This window comes from Pezoporus flaviventris, unplaced genomic scaffold, assembly GCF_033815535.1.
Source record: "Pezoporus flaviventris isolate CSIRO_AGI_PZ_B2104156 unplaced genomic scaffold, CSIRO_AGI_Pfla_v1 ptg000007l, whole genome shotgun sequence".
NCBI lineage: Eukaryota > Metazoa > Chordata > Aves > Psittaciformes > Psittacidae > Pezoporus > Pezoporus flaviventris.
The window spans coordinates 75,100,820-75,121,230 of NW_026892555.1; the positions used below are offsets into that span (position 1 = coordinate 75,100,820).

At 34.8% G+C, this 20,411-nt stretch overlaps 1 protein-coding gene across 1 annotated transcript in view; it reads right to left on the reverse strand.

Moving 5' to 3' along the window:
* The window catches only part of DNAH5 (dynein axonemal heavy chain 5), a 120,557-nt gene that overhangs the window by 15,223 nt on the left and 84,923 nt on the right, over window positions 1-20,411 (reverse strand). The window contains exons 55-70 of the mRNA XM_061449235.1: window positions 20,063-20,330; window positions 19,194-19,425; window positions 17,672-17,786; window positions 17,251-17,427; window positions 14,217-14,420; window positions 12,866-13,045; window positions 11,859-11,996; window positions 11,168-11,303; window positions 9,624-9,940; window positions 8,797-8,952; window positions 8,200-8,382; window positions 4,642-4,885; window positions 3,559-3,673; window positions 2,917-3,107; window positions 2,376-2,497; window positions 1,467-1,616 (exon numbers count right to left, since the gene is read on the reverse strand). Of these exons, the coding sequence (XP_061305219.1) occupies window positions 1,467-1,616; window positions 2,376-2,497; window positions 2,917-3,107; window positions 3,559-3,673; window positions 4,642-4,885; window positions 8,200-8,382; window positions 8,797-8,952; window positions 9,624-9,940; window positions 11,168-11,303; window positions 11,859-11,996; window positions 12,866-13,045; window positions 14,217-14,420; window positions 17,251-17,427; window positions 17,672-17,786; window positions 19,194-19,425; window positions 20,063-20,330 (2,928 nt within the window). The remainder of the gene's footprint in view (window positions 1-1,466; window positions 1,617-2,375; window positions 2,498-2,916; window positions 3,108-3,558; window positions 3,674-4,641; window positions 4,886-8,199; window positions 8,383-8,796; window positions 8,953-9,623; window positions 9,941-11,167; window positions 11,304-11,858; window positions 11,997-12,865; window positions 13,046-14,216; window positions 14,421-17,250; window positions 17,428-17,671; window positions 17,787-19,193; window positions 19,426-20,062; window positions 20,331-20,411) is intronic.

Below are 20,411 nucleotides of genomic sequence, written 5' to 3' on the forward strand. Positions count from 1 at the left end.
CCTTATCCATCCAAGGACGTCTCCTGGCCCTCCTGCTGCACTTCTTTCTAGTTGGGATGCGACACTCCTGAGCTTGTAGCAGATATTTTGAACCTTATAAGACCAGTTAAAATTTCAAAAATAATTAGTCTATTAAATATACCTGGATGCATGTTTATATATAATACCTGTAATTACAGTATAATAAAAATAATAACCTTAGTAAACCTTTTGAAAGGTTTTAATGATTTAAAAATTGTATCTCCACTAGGCAGCAAAGCTTCTAACCTTAAAAATCTAGCTTCCCTTTCCAAATACTTAAGAAAAAGGGAGGAAAGCATGGAAGATATGCTTCCAGGACCTTTCCAACCTTCATGCTTGAACAAACAATGAATTGACAGTAGCAATGATGAAAATAACTGCTGCTAAGTAGAAGATTGAGCGGAACATATAGAAGCCATCTCTGTCTTTTCTTATGTATTTCAAAAATTGTTATTGCTCCTGAGAACTGAGAAATAGAAAAAGCTCTTTCAAACAGTCTGAGGTTATATTTCTTGCACTGTTTCCCACTACATTGCTTTTGTCTTAGACCAATCTTCCCATTATTAACTCTGGGTTACTTCTCAGAGACAGAAGATATTTAGCAGTTGTTGTTTGATATAATACCAGTTTTCATAAAATCATCATAGATAGAAGTGTGTCTTGCCCCCATTAACAAAACTGAGGAACTAATTTTGTATGTTCCACTTCAAAAACATAGCACACGTCTGAGAAATTCATCATAGAGTACCATTTACCCTTCTGTTGACTACAGTTACACTAATTGCCAAGACTTTCTCTGACTCTAGTTACAATATCTTAAGTTTTGCCTCCATAAAATTAATACACTTTAGTGACACATTCTGACATGAGTAAATTTCCAGCCATTGCTCTGAAATCGTCAGAAATTGCATAATTCATACTTTTTTTCACTGAAGAACATGAAGATTAAAAATAGTCTTCTAGAAGCTGATTTTTCCTAAAAGTGGATCTAACCATTTAATAAACTTTAATTTTATATTTCTGTCCTTTCTAAATAGCCTTAAACTAAACATTTTGAACAGACCGTAGTGCAGACTTTTAAAAAAATATTTTACTTCAGCCTAACAGGAAGACACTTCTATAATTTGAGTATTATCAGCAAGGACAGTAAAAAATAACTTCTGAACTAATAAAGCAGAACTGAATAAACACATACATTTCCAGATGAAATCCTATCTCTCCATAAAATCACTAGCTAATATATGTTCAATATATTGGGATACTTTTACTAACACTGCCCTTGAATACATTAATAGTCTGAAAAGGATTTCAGAAAATGTAATGTAAAGGTCCATTACAAAAAGGAGTTAAGGAGTTTAGCATTAAATAAAAAAGTACTGAACCGCAATCCTGTATCTATTATTCTAATGACAATTTAATAGACTATGTTGGCTACATATATTTACCTGAGCTATAGTCCTGTCAGGACACCAAGATCTGATAAGAAGAAGATGTCTGAAGCAGTCCAGGGATTCACCATAGCCACTAGGAAGCAGTTCTTCTTCAGGATTCTCACTATCAAACCAGATTTTCCACTGTTTCTCTGCTCTGGAAATCTACAGTTATACCAACAAAGGAGTAAATCTCACTAAATAGATAAGTCACACACACAAAAAAAAAAAAAAAAGAAAAACGAGAAATTTTCATATTTTAAGTACAAAATTGTAGAATGCAACAATGCCCTTAAATATTCATATTCTGAAAAAACTAGCTACTACTCAGTGTTTTCTATTAATGATGTAATGGCACAGCAAGCTAGGCTCAGACATAGCTTTGAGAACACTAGGTATCTATTTACTCCCCACATGACTGTACAGAAAGTATTCTTCACATATACCAATTGCCATTTACTTGATCCATTAACTACCATACACTTAAGTCTCCATTAAGACTATTCATACAAGTGTTGAATTTACTGAACACACTTTCCCTAACTCTTACTCCATATAATCAGACAAATATTGGAACAAGCATCATAACACATAGTGTAAGAAAGCACAGCAGGAATGGAAGACAGTTTAACAATTGGAAGAAGGTTCAAGTTGCATTATGTGAACTGAATAATAGCAAGCTATATCCCAATTTTGAAAGTATTATATTACTATGGGGTGTGAAATGTTGCACTTTCTTCTTATTTCCAGAGGGGAGGGAGGGAGGTGTTAAATTTTTTTGTCAATACAGGTAGCTAAGAAGTTGGGGCTACAGCTGTGGGTATCTGCTGTCAGTTTCATTCTGTTCTGTAAAATAAGGCAGTTTCCCACTACATGCCTTGACCATTACTAGACAATCACTGTCAAACAAAAGCTTTTACTTACTTGATCAAGAATATCTGAAAATTGTTTAAGCTTACTAAGCTCCACCAAGTTCAGCCAAGTCATATCCAGAATCCATTTAGCTGGTTTAGGAGGACAAGCTTTCAGGTCTAAGGAAGCACCACCTGCATGAAATTAAATATCTTGGTAACGTAATATAAATTAATCTAAGCTTTCACATGAAGATATACTTGCATGCAGTGCTTGCATGCAGTTAAGACTAAAGCCATGAACTTGTCACATTTAGCTAAGAGTCTAATATTCTTTTAAACTGTTAGCATCACTTTTATGTTCCTATTTGCTTGCTTGTCCTCCTGCAGTTACCAAATAAACTCTACTCAAAGCTGTATTGTTAGTAAAGTTCACTGCTACAAATCAGAACTGCTATACAATGTGCCGGTCACCAGAACAGAATAATAAACATGTATCCTTTCAATTGACTAGCTTCTCATCTGCAAAAGGAAGAAGCAAGTGGCTAGGAGATAAAACTGCAGCTCACAAAATAATACATATCCTCTACTTAAAATTGCTGTGTATTCCCAACCTTTAATAAGCGTCAGAAATTCTTCGTGTTTTACTCTGTTTCTTTGTATATCAATCTTCAGTGTAAGTAGTAATGTGAAAAGAAATTTGTGCTCTTCATAAAGTCCTCTGGCAGTGTATTTGAACACTTCATATGTCATATGTTCAATAATATTAGTAATCCTCTTGCTTGTTATAGGGCTTTTAGTAGACCTGTTGGAAAAAATGCCTGCAGTTGAATGCCACTATACATAGGTTTCACTAAAGAGAATATTATATAAAAGACAAAAAGACATATTTTAGAACATTCAAAACATGAAAAAGTAATAGGCCTCAAACAGAGAATACCAGATAGCAAGCTATCAACAACTTTTACATTGAAGGAGCAACAAAAACAAATTCCTTTCTAATCAAGGCTTCTGCATAGCTGAAAATCAGAATAGTATGTTTTTTAACTATCTAATTCTGAAGGACTGTAGGTACATTTAAAGTTTCTTTGCCTTGATAACTAACAGACAAAGGCTTATAGGTATTTAAACTGACAACTGTCAAGATTGTAACAAAGAACATGCTTTTTTCTGACATTAGGAACAAACATTTGTGATACTACAACTACCTCCAGGACTGGGTAAATACGAATCCTACTTATTGTTAGCTAAATTACCTGACTAGTGAGTGGTCAAAAAGCACCAAAAACTGCCGAAGTGAAGTCTGGTACATCACACTGACCATGCTCATCTCAGTAATAAGGAAGTACAAGATGCTACCTCGAGTTGCAACTGAAGGACAGGAAAAAAGACTGTGTTCAAAGTAGAAATGCAAAGCAGAAAAACCTCAACTCTTTACAAATACAGTGAGTTTAACACTAATGTTAACTGAAGATCCTTGAGTTGCTCCATTCTTTACCGGACAGAAAAATAATTGAAACATTTATTAATCCTCATTTATATATCAGAAAGAAAAATCTTTTCTATAATTAATACATACTATGTAAAGCCCAGATTGAAAGTATGAACATACCTGGAGAGCATCTGGATGGCATACTGCAACATTCACGTCATCAGTAGAACATATAAAAAGTATGATGGTTTGAAGTACTGTTTGAGTATTCAAATTTCTCTTTACAGACTTTTACAGGGGTCATATAAAATCCAAATGAACAATATTGATTTAACTTAGCCAGAACTGATTTAATTTACTTTCAACAATCATTTAGCTTTAAATACAAATGTTTTACAAAGTCTGCAATGATTTTTGGTATGCTAACTGTACCATTTTACACAATTCATAAAATGCAGGTGTAACATTTTATTCCAGAAAGCATTTTTTCTTCTTCAATTTTTTCATATTTTCACTTGTCAGTTAAAAGCCACAAGACTAGTGAAATGTCTTATAATAACTTAAGGATCTATGATAGAATAACCAAATCATTCATCCAAACAGATATAAAAAGTATTTACAATTACACTGATGCCTGAAAGAATGTCAACATGCGAGCAATGGGAAGCCTAGGGAGACAACAGAAAATCCCATTTTATAAATTCCACATGAAGCATAATATTGACTATTTTCTCCACTGTAGCTCAGTGTGCTGTTTGCAAGATACGTTTTACTTACAGGAAAACACAAATCCTTCCCACCAGTATTATGGTCTTCCTGATCACATCTTACTATTTCTCCTGCTCTAAGTATTGCTGTTTTAACCATATGCTCCAGTCATTTGACTTTCATTACTACCTTCACTCACCAGGTCTGTACTCTTCCCGGGCCGAGTTGATCTGTACTTCAGTGTCAGCAGAAATTTGCAGCTTTTGTGTTACTTCCTCGGCAGTCTTCTTAGTGTTACTCAATGCAATTATTAGACTCTCATCATCTGCCAGAGAACCCTTAGTGCTTGTAAGTCGGAACAAGAGATTATCTTCTAGGTCTTTAATCCTCTTTTTGTTCATAGTCACATCTTCTATAAGATCTGTTCTTTCTTTCTCTAATTCCTGTTGGAACACATGGTAATATTTGGGAAACAGAAGAGTAATTGAAAATAAAAACAAAATAAAGCAAGGTATTTAGTTCTAAAAGTACTTATCCTACTAAAACAGTGTAGAGTCTTTGGGAAAAGAATTCATGTGGTTTTTCTAATGGGTATTTCTGAACCTACTACATAAGTATGCATTAACAAATCTTTTCAATAAATACTATGGAACGTGTTCATATCAGAATTAAAAGTTCAGAATAGTGATTGCTTTTCTTCTTTCCATTTCAGAGAAAGACGAGTGCAAGCACCTTTCCAGATGCACAATTTTATTTCCCTCCATCTCATTTATTTCACATCCTCATTTATGCATTTTTTTCCAATCATCATGTTGAAAAATATAGTCCCAATAACAATGAGCATCCAGAGACACCAAATCAAGCACCAAATATTTCAAGAAATACATCTAAAGGTACTCCTCCATCAAACAGGGATAACTCCAGTCTCCCACTGAAATGCTTCATTGTCTAAGAAAAGAAAGAATGTAGAACTCACACCGAGTTGCTTCACTAGAAGTATTTAGTTTGTTATTTTTACTAATACAAACTGGGTGGTTTATATATCTACTTTGTTTCCCAGCAGTCATATATGAAAGGTGAATACCTGCTAACAGCTTTTCAGAGATTAAAGGCTTTTCAGTTCATTCTTATGCTACTCTTCAAATTAAACTTCAAAACTCATTGCAAATGAATCCCACGGATATAAAACTACTCTGTTAAAACAATACAGAATGTTTTTATACAGCAGAAAAGCAAGAAAGAGGGAGGGGATGGGTTAACAGTCTTTCATAAGATAATATGCATCTGATGAATCAACAGTAAGTGAGCCAGTTGGTAGAAGTATTAGCTATGTCTACAGGAGCATTCCTTCACTGTTTACAAAGGGCTGGTAGATAGTTTTAACTAAGCTGGAACTGCATGTTCACTCCTCCTTTGCCAATTCCACTTCAGCAGTGCAGACAGGCTGTTACTATTTCAAAGAAACAGAAACAACACTAAGAAATATATGATAGCACTGGAGGCATTAAGAACCTCAGACCTTAGCAAGGCTCAAGGAAAGGTTTTACTCCACCATTTGAGTTGCCTTTATACAGATTTGGAACATTGTTACAACTTTTTGAAATTATTTTGTTTTCCCACACTCTGAACTAGTGATTTTCTCACTCACACATACTGCTGACGTTCCGAAGTATTTCAAACATTTAGTATTTGTAAAGAAAGTCCTTCTATCTTAGAAAGGAAATTTTAAAAAATCGTCTTCATCTCATTATTAGATTTAGGTTCTTATCTTGTCACTATACAAAAAGCATATTGAAACATCATCATCAGCTAGAAAAGATTTATTGGACTGCTGTCATAGAATAATGCAAATGTCATATAACTTAGAAGATGTGCATACAGGTTCAAAAGATTCTGAAAAAAAAGATGAAAAAAAGACCAGTAAACTACAGGTAGCTCCACCTCAGTCAACTGATGCCTAATGGAAATAAAGAAAAGTGGGTGGCAATTATGAAGCAACACAAGCATTATGCAAGTTTGACAAAGCAGAAACAATTTTTAAAAGTATAGCATTAAAAGAATGTTAGCATACAATTAAACATAATAATTATCATGTTGAGAAATCATTCTGAGCCAAATTAAATTTCATGTTTTGCTAAGTTCACTTTAAGAGGTTAAACATATTTTAGAGTGCAATGTATTTAAAAAACAGAAAGTTAAGTTTTCCTCACAAGAAGATCCTGAGAAACAAGTTGGAAACAGAATAACCAAACTAAAGCAAGTGAAATATCTTGAGAAGAAAACCTTAGTGAAAAATGCATCTATTTATCTTTTAGAATACTTTTGCAGATCAGGACGAGTACACAGTTGGAATTTTTCTGCAGATCTTCAAAACCTTCCAGTCATAACATCAAGAATAAAAAAAAAAAAAGCCAAAATTAAGCCAAGTTACAATACATATAAATTCAAGAAATTTGCACCAAACAGGCTATTTCAAATCCAGCTTCATGGAATTCCTTTCACAAGCTGATTTCATTTTACAGGCTGTACGAAAGAATGCAAGATCTTGTTAATTTTCATAAAATGTATGTCCTGTTTTCAACTGGGATAGAGTTATTTTTCTTCTTAGTTGCTACATAACTTTTATGATTCTATCCCAAAATTATTCACAAGTACAAGAATTTGTATCAACTGTTTCTTACAAAACTTGAGCCTTTTTCCACCAAAATTTTGAAATATGAATGTGAAACTCAAAAAGCCAGAAACAGTTCTTCTATAACTCCACTAGTAACCTGACATACTTGTTTTTACAACACTAAATAAGCAAGTTTTTGTTAAATTAAATAACAGTAAATGCATCAAAACCATCATATCATTAAAACAGTCTAAGTTATACTATATTCAGACATAAATCAAGTCCCTTAAATCAAGCTATTCCAAGAAATATAGTAGCATTAAATTTATACAGATATACCAGCTACCCTTTGACGTTTTTATGCTTAACCCACATCTTGCAGATTGTTTTAACATTCTGGTGGAAAAGAAGTTAGCACCAGTATTCTTATTCAAGTCCAGAGAAGGGCCACGAGGATGATCAGGGGACTGGAGCACCTCCCGTATGAAGACAGGCTGAGGAAGTTGGGGCTGTTCAGCCTGGAGAAGAGAAGGCTGCATGGAGACCTCATAGCAGCCTTCCAGTATCTGAAGGGGGCCTATAGGGACGCTGGAGAGGGACTCTTCATTAGAGACTGTAGTGATAGGAAAAGGGGTAGCGGGTTAAAACTTAAACAGGGGAAGTTTAGATTGGATATAAGAAGGAAATTCTTTCCTGTTAGGGGGGTGAGGCACTGGAATGGGGGGCCCAGGGAGGTTGTGAATGCTCCATCCCTGGCAGTGTTGAAGACCAGGTTGGACGAGGCCTTGGGTGATATGATTTAGCGTAAGCAGGGGGGTGGGTTGGAACTTGATGATCTTAAGGTCCTTTCCAACCCTAACTATTCTATGATTCTATGATTCTAATCAGTCAATTCTTTGAGATGTATGTCACACAGAATCTACCAGTGGGCATACCAGACAATACAGGTACAGAAACTTAAACTTTGCAGAAACTTTAAATGATGTGCTGTAAACCCTCCTTATTGAATAATCACAATAAAGAGACTCAGAAAGTCATCCTGTAATATGGGATTACAGAGTAATAAATTGAAATTAAACTAAAACCTTCTACAGGTAAATTAAGATATGTAGCCAGGAAAAAAGATACAATTAGTTATTTTACCTGTTTCTCTGTGAGAATGACTCTGCCTAAGAGTTGATTTTCTAGACCTTTCATGGTCACAGTAAAGTCAATGATGGATGTTCGAGCACTAATTTCAGGAGAGTAACCTGGATTTGGCAGTTTTGTAGTGATGTAAAGTCTGAAGCCTTTCATAACATCTACTTCCTTATCACCAACCTTCACCTTAAGAAAAATATGAAAAAGAAGTCTTGACATATCAAGAACCAGCGCACACTCTTTCAGGTGCTGCATGTAGAAACAAAGGTTACAATTTCTGTTAAAATGTGTAAAAATCCAGTGTTAAATTATATGTCTGATGCAAAGTATTTGTTGAAAATATCTATGGATCACTTTAAATTACTCATTCACAGATAATTTTCATCTTTAAAACTCAGCATAATCAAATGGATAAGGAACTCTGTAGATTAAATATATTTACTATTTGATATCTTAAACTCTACTTTTTTTAGTATTCACATTAATCACAATTAAATATTACTTTAATCTTTCAAAGTCATATATTTATAGGAGGTTTTTTATTGAGGGCAAAGGGGTTATATCTGTTTCCACTTATTTCTTCATTTGTTCTATTTTTACCTTATTGGCTGAACCTGTTTTAATGAAGTTTCTTTCCAAAACATTATCAAGTGCTGGGTCTAGCTCTTCTCCAACATCTTCTATCAAAAGAGGTCTTCCCAAAGAAAGGCTGTCTTCTAAGTGATTTCTAAAATACTTGTGATTCAAAGAAGTGATCTAAAAATACAATTATGGACCGCTATATTATATTATGCCCAGTTACCAGGATTTTTATTTTATATTTAAAACTTATTTAATTTTATTTATATTTCTAATAAAAACAATGATCCTATGGTTAGACTAGAATAGAGGCAAAGACTGTGTATACAAGAAAAGACAGCATCAGACTGATGTTGTTGGAGTACTGTCTTCCCTGTAGATTTGCAAAACATTTAGCACCTGAAATCCATGTTAAGACAACACAAATTATCAATAATTCTGATTAAAAGATGATAAAAATATGTTGTGCATCTTCAGTTTCAAACAGTTATATGAACTTGTACTAGTCACTTATTTGGGGGTTTGTAATGCTTATTATATTCTGTAAACATGCTTCAACTCTTCCCAGACATTACCCATCCAGCCTATTTTCCAAAGGCTTATGTTTCATTAAAATAAATTCATTAAACAAATCAAGACATTAGAAATAATAAGCTTGAAATGTACATTTTCATATATAGCCAAATGTCAAATCTAATATATACCAAATATATCTGAAATATCATTCATATCCAGCCCAGGCAATTTAAATAAAAGGCATTTGTTAAGAATTACTTGAATCGTTGAATTATAATATTTTGTGAGGTAAGAGTTTCTAGGGATTATGAAAGCACCAGCACTCCTATTACCTGAAGTTCATTTCTGCCTTCTTTATTTTTAATCCAAATTTTACCCTGTGCCTGTGGATCAATTAATAAAGGATAACGAGATGCTTTAGTGACAATGATTCCATTCTGTATGGATAAGTCATCATTTGGTAATCCTTGTAGGTTCCATTCACTGATAGTTGGTGCATCAGTCAACATTTCTATCAGGTTCAAGTTGCTACTAAAGGGGATTTTCCGGCTTTTCATTTCCTTCTGCCAGTCATTTAATAGCAGGCTGCGGAACTCCTGGTTAAAAGGACCAGAATAGGACAGAAAAGCTGTAGCCAAGAGTGCATCACCTTAAAGAGAAAAAGTGAAAAAAAAAAAAAAATAAATAAAACATTACAACTTTGCCTATTCTCTTAATGAATGAGCTGCTTCCTTCACTAGTTGTATCATTTGGCTTGTAATTGAAGAGCACATTTTGACCCACAAGACTGAGTTGTCATCTCTTTCCCTAAGGCTCATTACATAGGAATAGAATGTTACATTTCAGTAGATGTCATGTCTACTTCATGTTACTCTTTTTACAGCGCAACTGTAGTAATAAAGAGACGGGCATCTGGCAGCCAGGCAAGGTCAACCCAATACACACATAACACTATTCCAAACAACAGATCCTGCACAAACAGGACATGGCAGAATAAACTTACTCATAAATTTCCAATTCCATCATTTCCTTGCACAATCACAAGAGCCAGCTTAAACCATATTTTGGGGGGAGAAAAAAGCCTTTACTTAGGACTACTAATTAAGAAAAAATAAATTGAAATTATTACTACTAGTAATAAGAAATTGTAATAGACATCATTATAGAGGTATTAAGTGTGACAAGTTTTAATCTGAAGCTGCCCCCAAGTTTCATAACAAGTTTGGGGTTTTTTTACCTCTGAAGTAAGAATGCAGGATTCAAACTGAAGAAGATACTGTACTTTTACAGAGTACTAATATTTTTTAGACTTTTCAAGTTATCTATAAAAAACCATAAGTATACGTGGAAGGTATCCTGTAGTTTTAGCAAGTTAATAATACACATATACATCTTATACCAGCAAATAAAATATATATCTACTATAATGCAACCTATACAACCATATATGCTTCTTACAGCATTTCAAGACAAAAGTGAGAGAAGAAATTTCAGTCCACATTAAAGGACAAGATAAATTTCATTTACCTGATCTAACTAATAAATTATTTATTACAAAGTACTTTAGTTTCCAAGTGCGTATTTACAAAATAAAAATTCACTTCTAGGAAACAAGTTTGATGAACATTAATAACTGCATTTAAAAATATTGATTTCTACATATAAATGTCACTGCCTGAATATCAGTCTCATCCATGTATGTTCTCAGTTATAGACATTTTATTGGCACTTGCTAACATAACACTCTCTTTGGACTGCTATCTGCAAACATAAAACATCAGTGACCCAGGTACGCACTGCATGTTATACATGTCAAGTGGAAGCCCATGCATAACATATGCAATTCCTGTATTATTTTTTTTTAATATGAACTTACCCACTAGCCTCTTAGTTTGCATGGCAAATTCTTTACTCTGCTCTGTCCACCTCTCTTTTTCACCTGCTAAACCACTTATCAGACTCGAGGCAGTTTGCATTTTATGACGACAACGCTCAGCGTCTTCAAGCAAAGTCTAGGGAAAACCATAAACCAATAAAAACGGTTTACAGTTATGTTCTGATAGGCCAGAAAAACCTTTACATCTAATTAAGCCAGTAGTTAAACAACAGCCTAAAATTATATTCTCTCATATCACCATGCATCAGGACAAAATAGTAACACTTGCATAAATGTGATTCAACTTGTTAATCTATCTGCTCTTAACTTTCATGTTGGTACACATGTTAAAAGATATGCAAACTGCCTGGTACTTATTAAGCCTCAGAAATTCTGCCCAGAATTTCAAACACATTATACACAGATAACATACATTAATGAAATTTGATGTTACAGTAGTAGACGCTACACAAATAATCTGAATAAAAAACATATTAAGGAGGTAGAAGGGAGAGGATGAAAGGATCAGAGATAAAAGAGAGAGATGGGATCCAAAGAGTCAGTGTCCAAATAATATCGCTCTCTTATCCTTCATCCCTCAACATCCTTTTCAAGAAATAATAGTGAAAATGAGAGAATGCATTCAGTTTTCCTTAAAATGGCAACTTCTTTAGTGTAAAGAGCAGTTAACCTGTTTTTCTCTCATCGCTTTTTCATACTCTGCCTGTACAATATCTAATTCTTCTTGCTTGGCAGCCAGTTCTTCTTGAGCTTTCTGCAGATCCAGCAGAGCAGTGGTTAGCCGATTCTCCTGGATTGCTAAATTAGCCTACAAAACATACAAATATAAGTGTATTCATACATACAACATCTCAAAACAGTTGATATAATGTATCTCAAAGAGTTTTACTGTATTACATTTCAAAATCAAACTGCTCAAAAGAGACTTTATCATGCATTTGAAACCTTTTATTTGAATTTTACAACAAACTGACTTCTTACTGCAGGTAGCTGCAATCAAGCAGTTGGTCTAACATCAATTAGAAAAAGTAATTAGAAAAGCCTCTGGGAACACCAGCCATTCTCCATGTGACGCAAAACGTGAGTCTGCAAAAGAGACTGGTGCCACTAGAAGCCTGTTTGATTTCTCCAACCAATTTGCTTTGTCTAATGAAAAATACTACCTCTAACTACAAATCTCGCTACCCTTTCAGTCATTCCTCTTTATTCTGTGTTAAAGTCACGTTTGACCATGTTCTTCCTGACTTTCATTCTTGCCTTTTAACTATTAATGCTGGGGTTTTTTAACAACACTGGTACACAGACTCTCTGTACAGTCAGTCTTCTTGTGAACTGAGATCCAGGACATTAAAAGAACCAGATGTTGAGTTTTTGCCTAATTAAGTTAAAGCAACTGCAACAGTGAATTAACCTAGATAACAGCTGCCCCAGTAAGAAGACTCCCAGAGGCATAAAACTGCACACTCTTTCATAATTTTGACAACTTACAAGTGGTAGCACATTTCAAATATATTTTATTGTAGACTTCTTATTGTCAGGATAATAAATTCATACAGAGGCATGCACCATATAGAATAAGGCAGCTGATGTTTCCAGTAGACAAAATCCTCAAGTGCACACAGGTGGGGAGAAGGAGCTAAGGGAAGTTGTATGCCTCCCATTGATTAACAGACTTACCTTTAAAGGCAATACTTCTTTGTTGATTGAAAAAAATACAGCCATAGCTTTGGTCCATGAGCAAAGGCCAGCAACATTCCCACATACTCTCTTAGCTGTCTCAATGTTGTAGTCAACCATTTCAAAATAAGGGCTCAAAAGTTCTACCACTTCTTCATTAATTGTGTCCTTTGGAAATTGCTGAAAAAAAATATATATATCCAAAATATGTTTGGTATGCTGCTTGAAATTACATTTTTATTAAGACTGACTAAGTAACTATCTTCAAAAAGAAAAAAAAAACAAAGCTTAGCTCTCGTTCATAAACATACATTCTACAAGACAGTCCTTTCCAAGGGCAAGCCAGCTATCTTCTACTTAAATTAACTTATCTCATTATTGGGGTGTTTCAATTTTAAGAACTTATTTTGATTCTCTCCTTAGAAAAGCATTTTTTCCTTTTTCATTCCTGAAAGCTCATTTTCTCACTCAAGTTCATTTTAATGGTCAAATATTCATTATAAGTTTGCTCTTTAAAGATTTATTTAAAAGGTATAATGAAAGGTCATCACTTACAAATTCAAAACAATAGTTCCCTTAAGCACAAATACATTTATTTATGCACAAGCAATGAAATGCTGAAGCAATTCAGTAAATTAAAAATCCTTAAGAGTGGATGCAATGTGAACATTATAATAAACGGCATCTATGACACTACCAACTACACAAAGTTGGCCAAGCCTGCCATCTGTAATTTCCTGTGGGACAAGAGACAGATTAAACAAACTCAGAAATCAGAACTAATAACATCCAATGGAGCAGGACAAGGTAGGATTTATTCTGAGTAAATTAATCATAATATTATTAGTTTAAATTTTGAGCAGGTATTTATTCACCAATTACTTATCCTGTTTCTCTAGATGCATGCTATGGAGCTGAAGTTCCCAAATTTAAAAAAAATCTGATTTCATATATCCTGATAATTAACTATACTTTTGCAAGCCACTGCACAAGTTGCAATGCTGAAACTTAATTGAATGTTAGGTACCAGAAAAAAAGATGTTCTCTATCAGATTTAATGAAACAGATAAGTAATGGCTATTCAAACCAAATGCTTAAAGCTTTGAATCATTTTGTCACTGAAAGTAATTTCATTGCATTACTTAGGAGAAACTATAATTGATTTATGGCCTGACTTTGCCAGAAGGATTCAAGTTTATTTCATTATGATATACTTATTTCTAAGCCCTTAACATTTCAGATCTATTACATATCTGACTCCCCTTGCACATTTATTCTCCTGTGAATACCAGTAAAAAACTGTCACCTATTTCCTAGTATTAAGAAAATATCAAAAAGGTTGCACAAGCACCTGCAGGTTCTGTAAGAAGTTCCCTGCTGTCATCAGTTTCAAAGATTCTTGCCACGATGGGATGGTACAACATTTTTCCTGATTAATTTTCACGTTGTTCACTTTCCGCTGGAAGAGCAGCAACACACAGTCCATGATACGCATAATGAGGTGAGGAGGTCGACCCAGCGTGCGGACAGTAGCAATATCTGCAGGTTTTATTGTCTGTTAATTTAAAACAAAGAATAGCAATAATTGCTTTACCCTTTAATAAGACATAGACACAATCTTACCAACTGTATTAATCTATTGGAGAAGAAAAAAAATATATATATTCATATTATTTTTTATTGAAACAATGGTAATTGGTGAGGGGCAGGCCTGGTCCTATAACTTGGATTAGAAGCTCTGTTTATTCACAGGCAGTTTAATCAGCCTGAGTACAATAGTGACAAACAGTAAGAAATAGGCTATTGCAGGTGTTATGACACCATGCTTCTAGTCTAGCACATGCCTCCCTTAGAATTCATAAAGGAAGATTATTATTATTTGTATTTATACTTCAAGAAAAGGACTGTAAATTATTGCAGATCATCTTGATCACCTTCCTTCTGCCTGCCTTTTTTTCCCTTCCAATATTTTGCTGCTTGCTGGGTTCAGTGTGGACCTGATAATTCAGCAGATCTGTGTGGAAAATTTAACCAGTGTTTCTTTGTGACCTTTTGGAAGTTGAGGTACATTTAATGTGCTGTTTTTAATGCAGGGTAAAGTGCGACTAGTTTTATTGAACTTTAACAATTCTTACTCACACGTTAAAAAAGTAATCTCACTATATGTTTAAAAATACTTGTAAGCTGTTCTGTACCTACATACCTCTCATAATGTCACATTTAGTAGTCTTAAAATATGTAAAAATTGAGTGAAATAACCAACCACAGGTTTTCTTAGTCTGGGGAGTGACCTTTATATTTATGAAATATTTTAATAGATATTTGTCTACACTGCAAACAGAATTCCATTACAGGAATCCCTAGCTGGAAATTTGTAAATCTGTAATTACCACAATTTCATTTTTTGAAAGATACAATCCTTCACAGTCTCATAATTTTCTCACTTAACGGAATTCCTGAATGAATTAATGCATGTTGAGAATACAGATATGTATGCTGATAGGCTTGCTTTTATGATAATTTTCCCCTTTATGCACAGACAAAGCAATTTCTGCAACAAATGTCAATACTAAAAAGCAAATGCACAAATTTCAATACTAAGCAAATAATGCTAGTGTAACTTTTCATTAAAATCAGATTTGCTTTTCTTAGAATCTTAAATTTCAAGAAGAGCAGTACAGTTTTGGTTCATAACTTTAGCCAAAACCAGAAAGCCAGCAGGACAGCACACTGGTATTTTTTTCATACTTGAGACATTACACAGTTAGTATTGCTTGTTTATGTGCTTGCCAGAATGCTTGTCCACCTTTGGGGTTTTTGTTGGAGAGGTGAGGGAGGAGGAGGTATGTTTCTCCTGTAGCTAAGTATCAGGAACTTATGATCCAGACCTGTTCTCTTATGGCACTTTTATTAGCTGTCATATCATCAGCCTTCATTTAGACATTTCCCCTCTGCCCTTCAAGAATCATGGCAGGCAGAGTTGTTAAGCACCTCTCCCTCGAAGTGAAGTCATACATTCAGATGATCCATGAAAACTTACTTATACTAGATTTTGAAGACTTTGATTTGAAGGAACATCACAATAGTCTTTAACTACTACAATTGTTGGCAGCCCCTCAAGTGGAAAGGAAAACTTTGCAATAAATCTACGTAACCACCTTTGAGGTTTTTGTGGCATAGAATCATAGAAGAGAATCATAGAACAGAATTATAGAACAGTTAGGATTGGAAAGGACCTTAAGATCATCAAATTCGAACCCCCTTGCCATGGGCAGGGACACCTCACACTAAACCATGTCACCCAAGGCCTCGTCCAACCTGGCCTTGAACACTGCCAGGGATGGAGCATTCACAACCTCCCTGGGCAACCCATTCCAGTGCCTCACCACTCTAACAGGAAAGAATTTCCTCCCTATATCCAATCTAAACTTCTCCTGTTTAAGTTCTAACCCGTTACCCCTTGTCCTGTCACTACAGTCCCTAATGAAGAGTCCCTCCCCACCATCCCTATAGGCCCCCTTCAGATACTGGAAGGCTGCTATGAGGTCTCCATGCAGCCTTCTCTTCTCCAGGCTGAACAGCCCCAACTTTCTCAGCCTGCCTTCATACGGGAGGTGCTCCAGTCCCCTGAGCATCCTCGTGGCCCTTCTCTGGACTTGTTCCATCGCTTCCATGTCCTTTTTATGTTGAGGACACCAGAACTGCACACAATACTCAAGGTGAGGTCTCACAAGAGCAGAGTAGATGGGCAGGATCACCTCCTTCAACCTGCTGGTCCCACTGCTTTTGATGCAGTCCAGGCATCATGCAAAGATGTGGGTAGAGCATTATCACTCTCTTAAAAAGCTTTACAAAAAGAATATGTTGAAAAAACATGAAGTCCCCTGATGAACACTAGAAATCTGAGTAATGCCACAATGCATAAGAAAAAAAGAAATTTTTTTGAAGATGGCAGAGAAGAGTGGATCAGAACACTTATTCAAAATGCAATTCAGTGATGAAAACTTAAAACAGGAGGCTTAGATTTGGATGGAATAACAAGTGTTTATATATGGAAGGCACTTCACTCACTGAGCACAAGTTGTTTTATAATGCTATCATCAGTTACTGGTCTAATGACCTGCAACACATCATATATCAACTATAGTTTCAAATGAAAATTAAAACTTGCCTTTTTCTGAAAAAAAAAAAAAAAAAAGTCTATTTTGGGCTTGGTACTCAGGTGGAAAAAGAAAAACAAAACTGAACCTAAAAAGCCTCAAAACCTGTATATTTATTTGCCTATATTTTCTGTCAACTGATGAGTTATGCAACCTTATATTTGTTTTTAAAGAAATCCATCTTCTTAGCAGTAAAATAATGTTACACAGGGTCCAAGAACTAACCTGTAAGGCTGCTTCTGCCTCTTCCAAAGCAGGCTTAGCAGCTTCCAACTTCTCTTCAGCAATGGCTTTGTCAACTGAGATACTGTCTACAATAGCTTGAGCTTTGTCTTTCACTTTCTGAACTTCACCCTTTACCTTCTCAGCAGCCTGTGCTTTCACAGTAACTTCTTTCAATACCTAGAACATGAGAAAACCCACATTCCAAATATTAAAGAAAACACTTAGTTGGAAGAATGTATTCATTTCTGTTGTAAAATTTTATCTGTTGAATTTCAGAACCAGAAAACTCAAACAAGATTTCTTTTGTCCCTGTTTTAAGTTTCTAAGATACATTTTTTCCAACACTTAACTTTTCCTTTAAAAACAAATAAAGGGGGGGGGGGGGGATCAAACAGCAATACACTTTGAAGACTGCACATACCATGTCAGCTTTTACATTGGCAATTTGAAGTTCCTTTTCTTTTACCTCCAGCTCTCTGCTTAGAGCAGACACTGACTCAGAGGCCTCTTTCAATTTTTCCAATCCAGTATTCACTCTGGAGTTGAAAAGTAAAATAAGAAGCATGTAATCCCCCATGTAATTTAACCTCCACTTTTCAAATTATACCATTAATAGAATAAATCAAATCAAGCAAAGACCACTAACAAAAGATGTTTTACACCAAAAATGAAACTTGGACAGTAACTTTCACACAAGTGTCTGATGTCTTCAGAATCAGAAAGTGAACAATAAAGATGAATATGAAGAGCATCTGTGGCTTGAAATTTTACCCACTTAAGCTCAAATAGTATGCCTTTATCACTGCATAAAAATCCTATATGTTGGCTCCATATATGCCATCATCCCTGCTGAGCTCCAGCCTGATACTCAAAGGACTGAATTTGATAACTGCAGAAAGCATTTTCTGCAGACTAGAATGCTGAGAAATATCTAAAAATTACTATGTTATGTTTGAAAATTATATTGCAAAGGCTAATAGAATCAAAATACTGAAATTGAGAGCAACCAAGAACAACAGAAAAATAGCATGAGAAAACAACACTTTTCTCATTCAGCCTTAAAATGCCCCTTCCTTTTAGTCTACCAGAAAGTAAGTCTTAGGGCTTTTCAGACAGCTTTAAGTGGGTTATACAGAGGTTGATATTGCAAAGACTAAGCAGCACTTGGACAACTAAGCAAATACAGGAGGACAGAGTAACACCTGCCAAAGCAATTCAGACTAAGCAACTAAGGTTAAGTGAAACAAGTTGACACACATGAATTAAACTAGTACATTTAAGGCATCAGAAGGTAGAAACAAAGACATTCAAAACTGAGAAGACAGTTTTTCTTAACAGTGTTACCAAATGATACACTAAATGTTAATTTTACATTCTATTTTAGTATTTCTGACATGAAGATAAATCAGCAAATAGACTTTATTAGTTTAATAAAGCATCTGAAAAGGAGAAAGGATATATCAAAACCACTTTAATGATCTACAGCTAAAAAGCTCAGCAGCCTAAATTGGGCTCTATGATCACAAAACCAAAAATGCCAAGGGTGTTTATCAGGAGGATAAAACTCCTGATACAAAAACCAAGTTACTCTCTGGTACAGTAAAAGCTACTGTGAATACATTATTAAATTACATGTAGATGTTTTCTTTTACTCATGAAAAATACATAGAAATAATTTATATTCACCTTTTTCCCCACCACCTTTCCTTTTCATAAATAACTGCCTTTTTTCCCTGTCCACAAATACAGTCTTTAACTTATATACCAAGAGCAACTATAATGTTTGATCAAGTTACACCTTTACACCATTTTAGAAAATAAAAAAAAAAAAAAATCCTTTTGCTGTGCAAGGAGACAAGCCATGCATTGAAACGAAGTATATCAGAATATACCTATCTGGGGAAGAAAACTACCAAAAAACAGTAGTAAACTGAGCAGTTTACCTGTTTGCTAACGTATGCACTTCAACATGCTTTTCTTTGTATGTGGCTTTATATCCCTGAATAAAGGACAGGTAGGATTTAGGAGTCACATGTGTAGAACGTCTGTATCTTTGAAAGTAATCAGAGCACTTGTCTGCCACTCCATCCTGGAACGAGCCCATACACTGCACAATTTCCCTCTTTGTATCAGCAGTGCAGTCCATACCAAATGAGGACAGGAAATGCTCAGATACTTAAGAAAGAAAAACATAAGTGTAAGTAAATATTCAGGAAAACTTCTTAGCTATATTACTATTATATTCCATTATATTACTATATTATTATATTTATATTACAAGGTAATATAAAACATGTCAGTATGTATTATGTCAGCTTTCACCAAGATTCTGAAACCCCAATCACCTTTATTCCCCCACTGTCAGATTACTAACATTATTCCATGTTCTCAGTAAAAGTATAGACAAGGATCTGGTATTCTTTCACCTCCAAAGGGTTCAACTACTTTCTCTCTCTCAACCCATTTAACTGCTAGCTACCAGGGACTGGGTGATCACAGACTTCCTCTGTATGCCTGATCACAAGCACTAATAAATTCTTTCTTTTGCAGTAATTTGCCACCTTTACTAATGTCTTTAAGCCATCTTCCAGGGCATTTTTCCTTCAAACTGTGTTTGAAGCCTTTCTTCTGTTAGAAATATTGAAGCTTTTCTTCTGTTAGAAATATTTCAAAAGCCTAATACAGCAAGATCTGAAGAAGAAAAGAATCTAGAGCAAATTTTAGAACCAAATAAATTTCTTCTGCCTGTGCGTTGGTAATTTAAACAAGTTCCAGAGAATTAAGTATCTGCAAAGACAAAACCGACACATACCTTCCACTAGAGCATCCTTCGGCCATTGACTAAACCAATCTACAGTGCATCCAGAAATAAGAGCAGGGAACTTCAGAGCCCTATTACGGAATTTTTCACCTACTGGTGAAAAGCAAAGAACCACATGAAGGTTCTGACGAACTCTGGTCATGAAGTAGTCATAAAGAACGTCACTGGTTGGAGGTTTACGTGAATGTTCCTTTCTGAAGATGGGCATGAGGTCACTAATGATCTCATCTACTTCATCATGTGCAAATAAGTTTGACACCTTTGAGAAAGAAGAAGATTTTTTCACGCTTTATGAGATGATCCAATAAGTATATAGAATAAGGTTCATTTAATACATAGC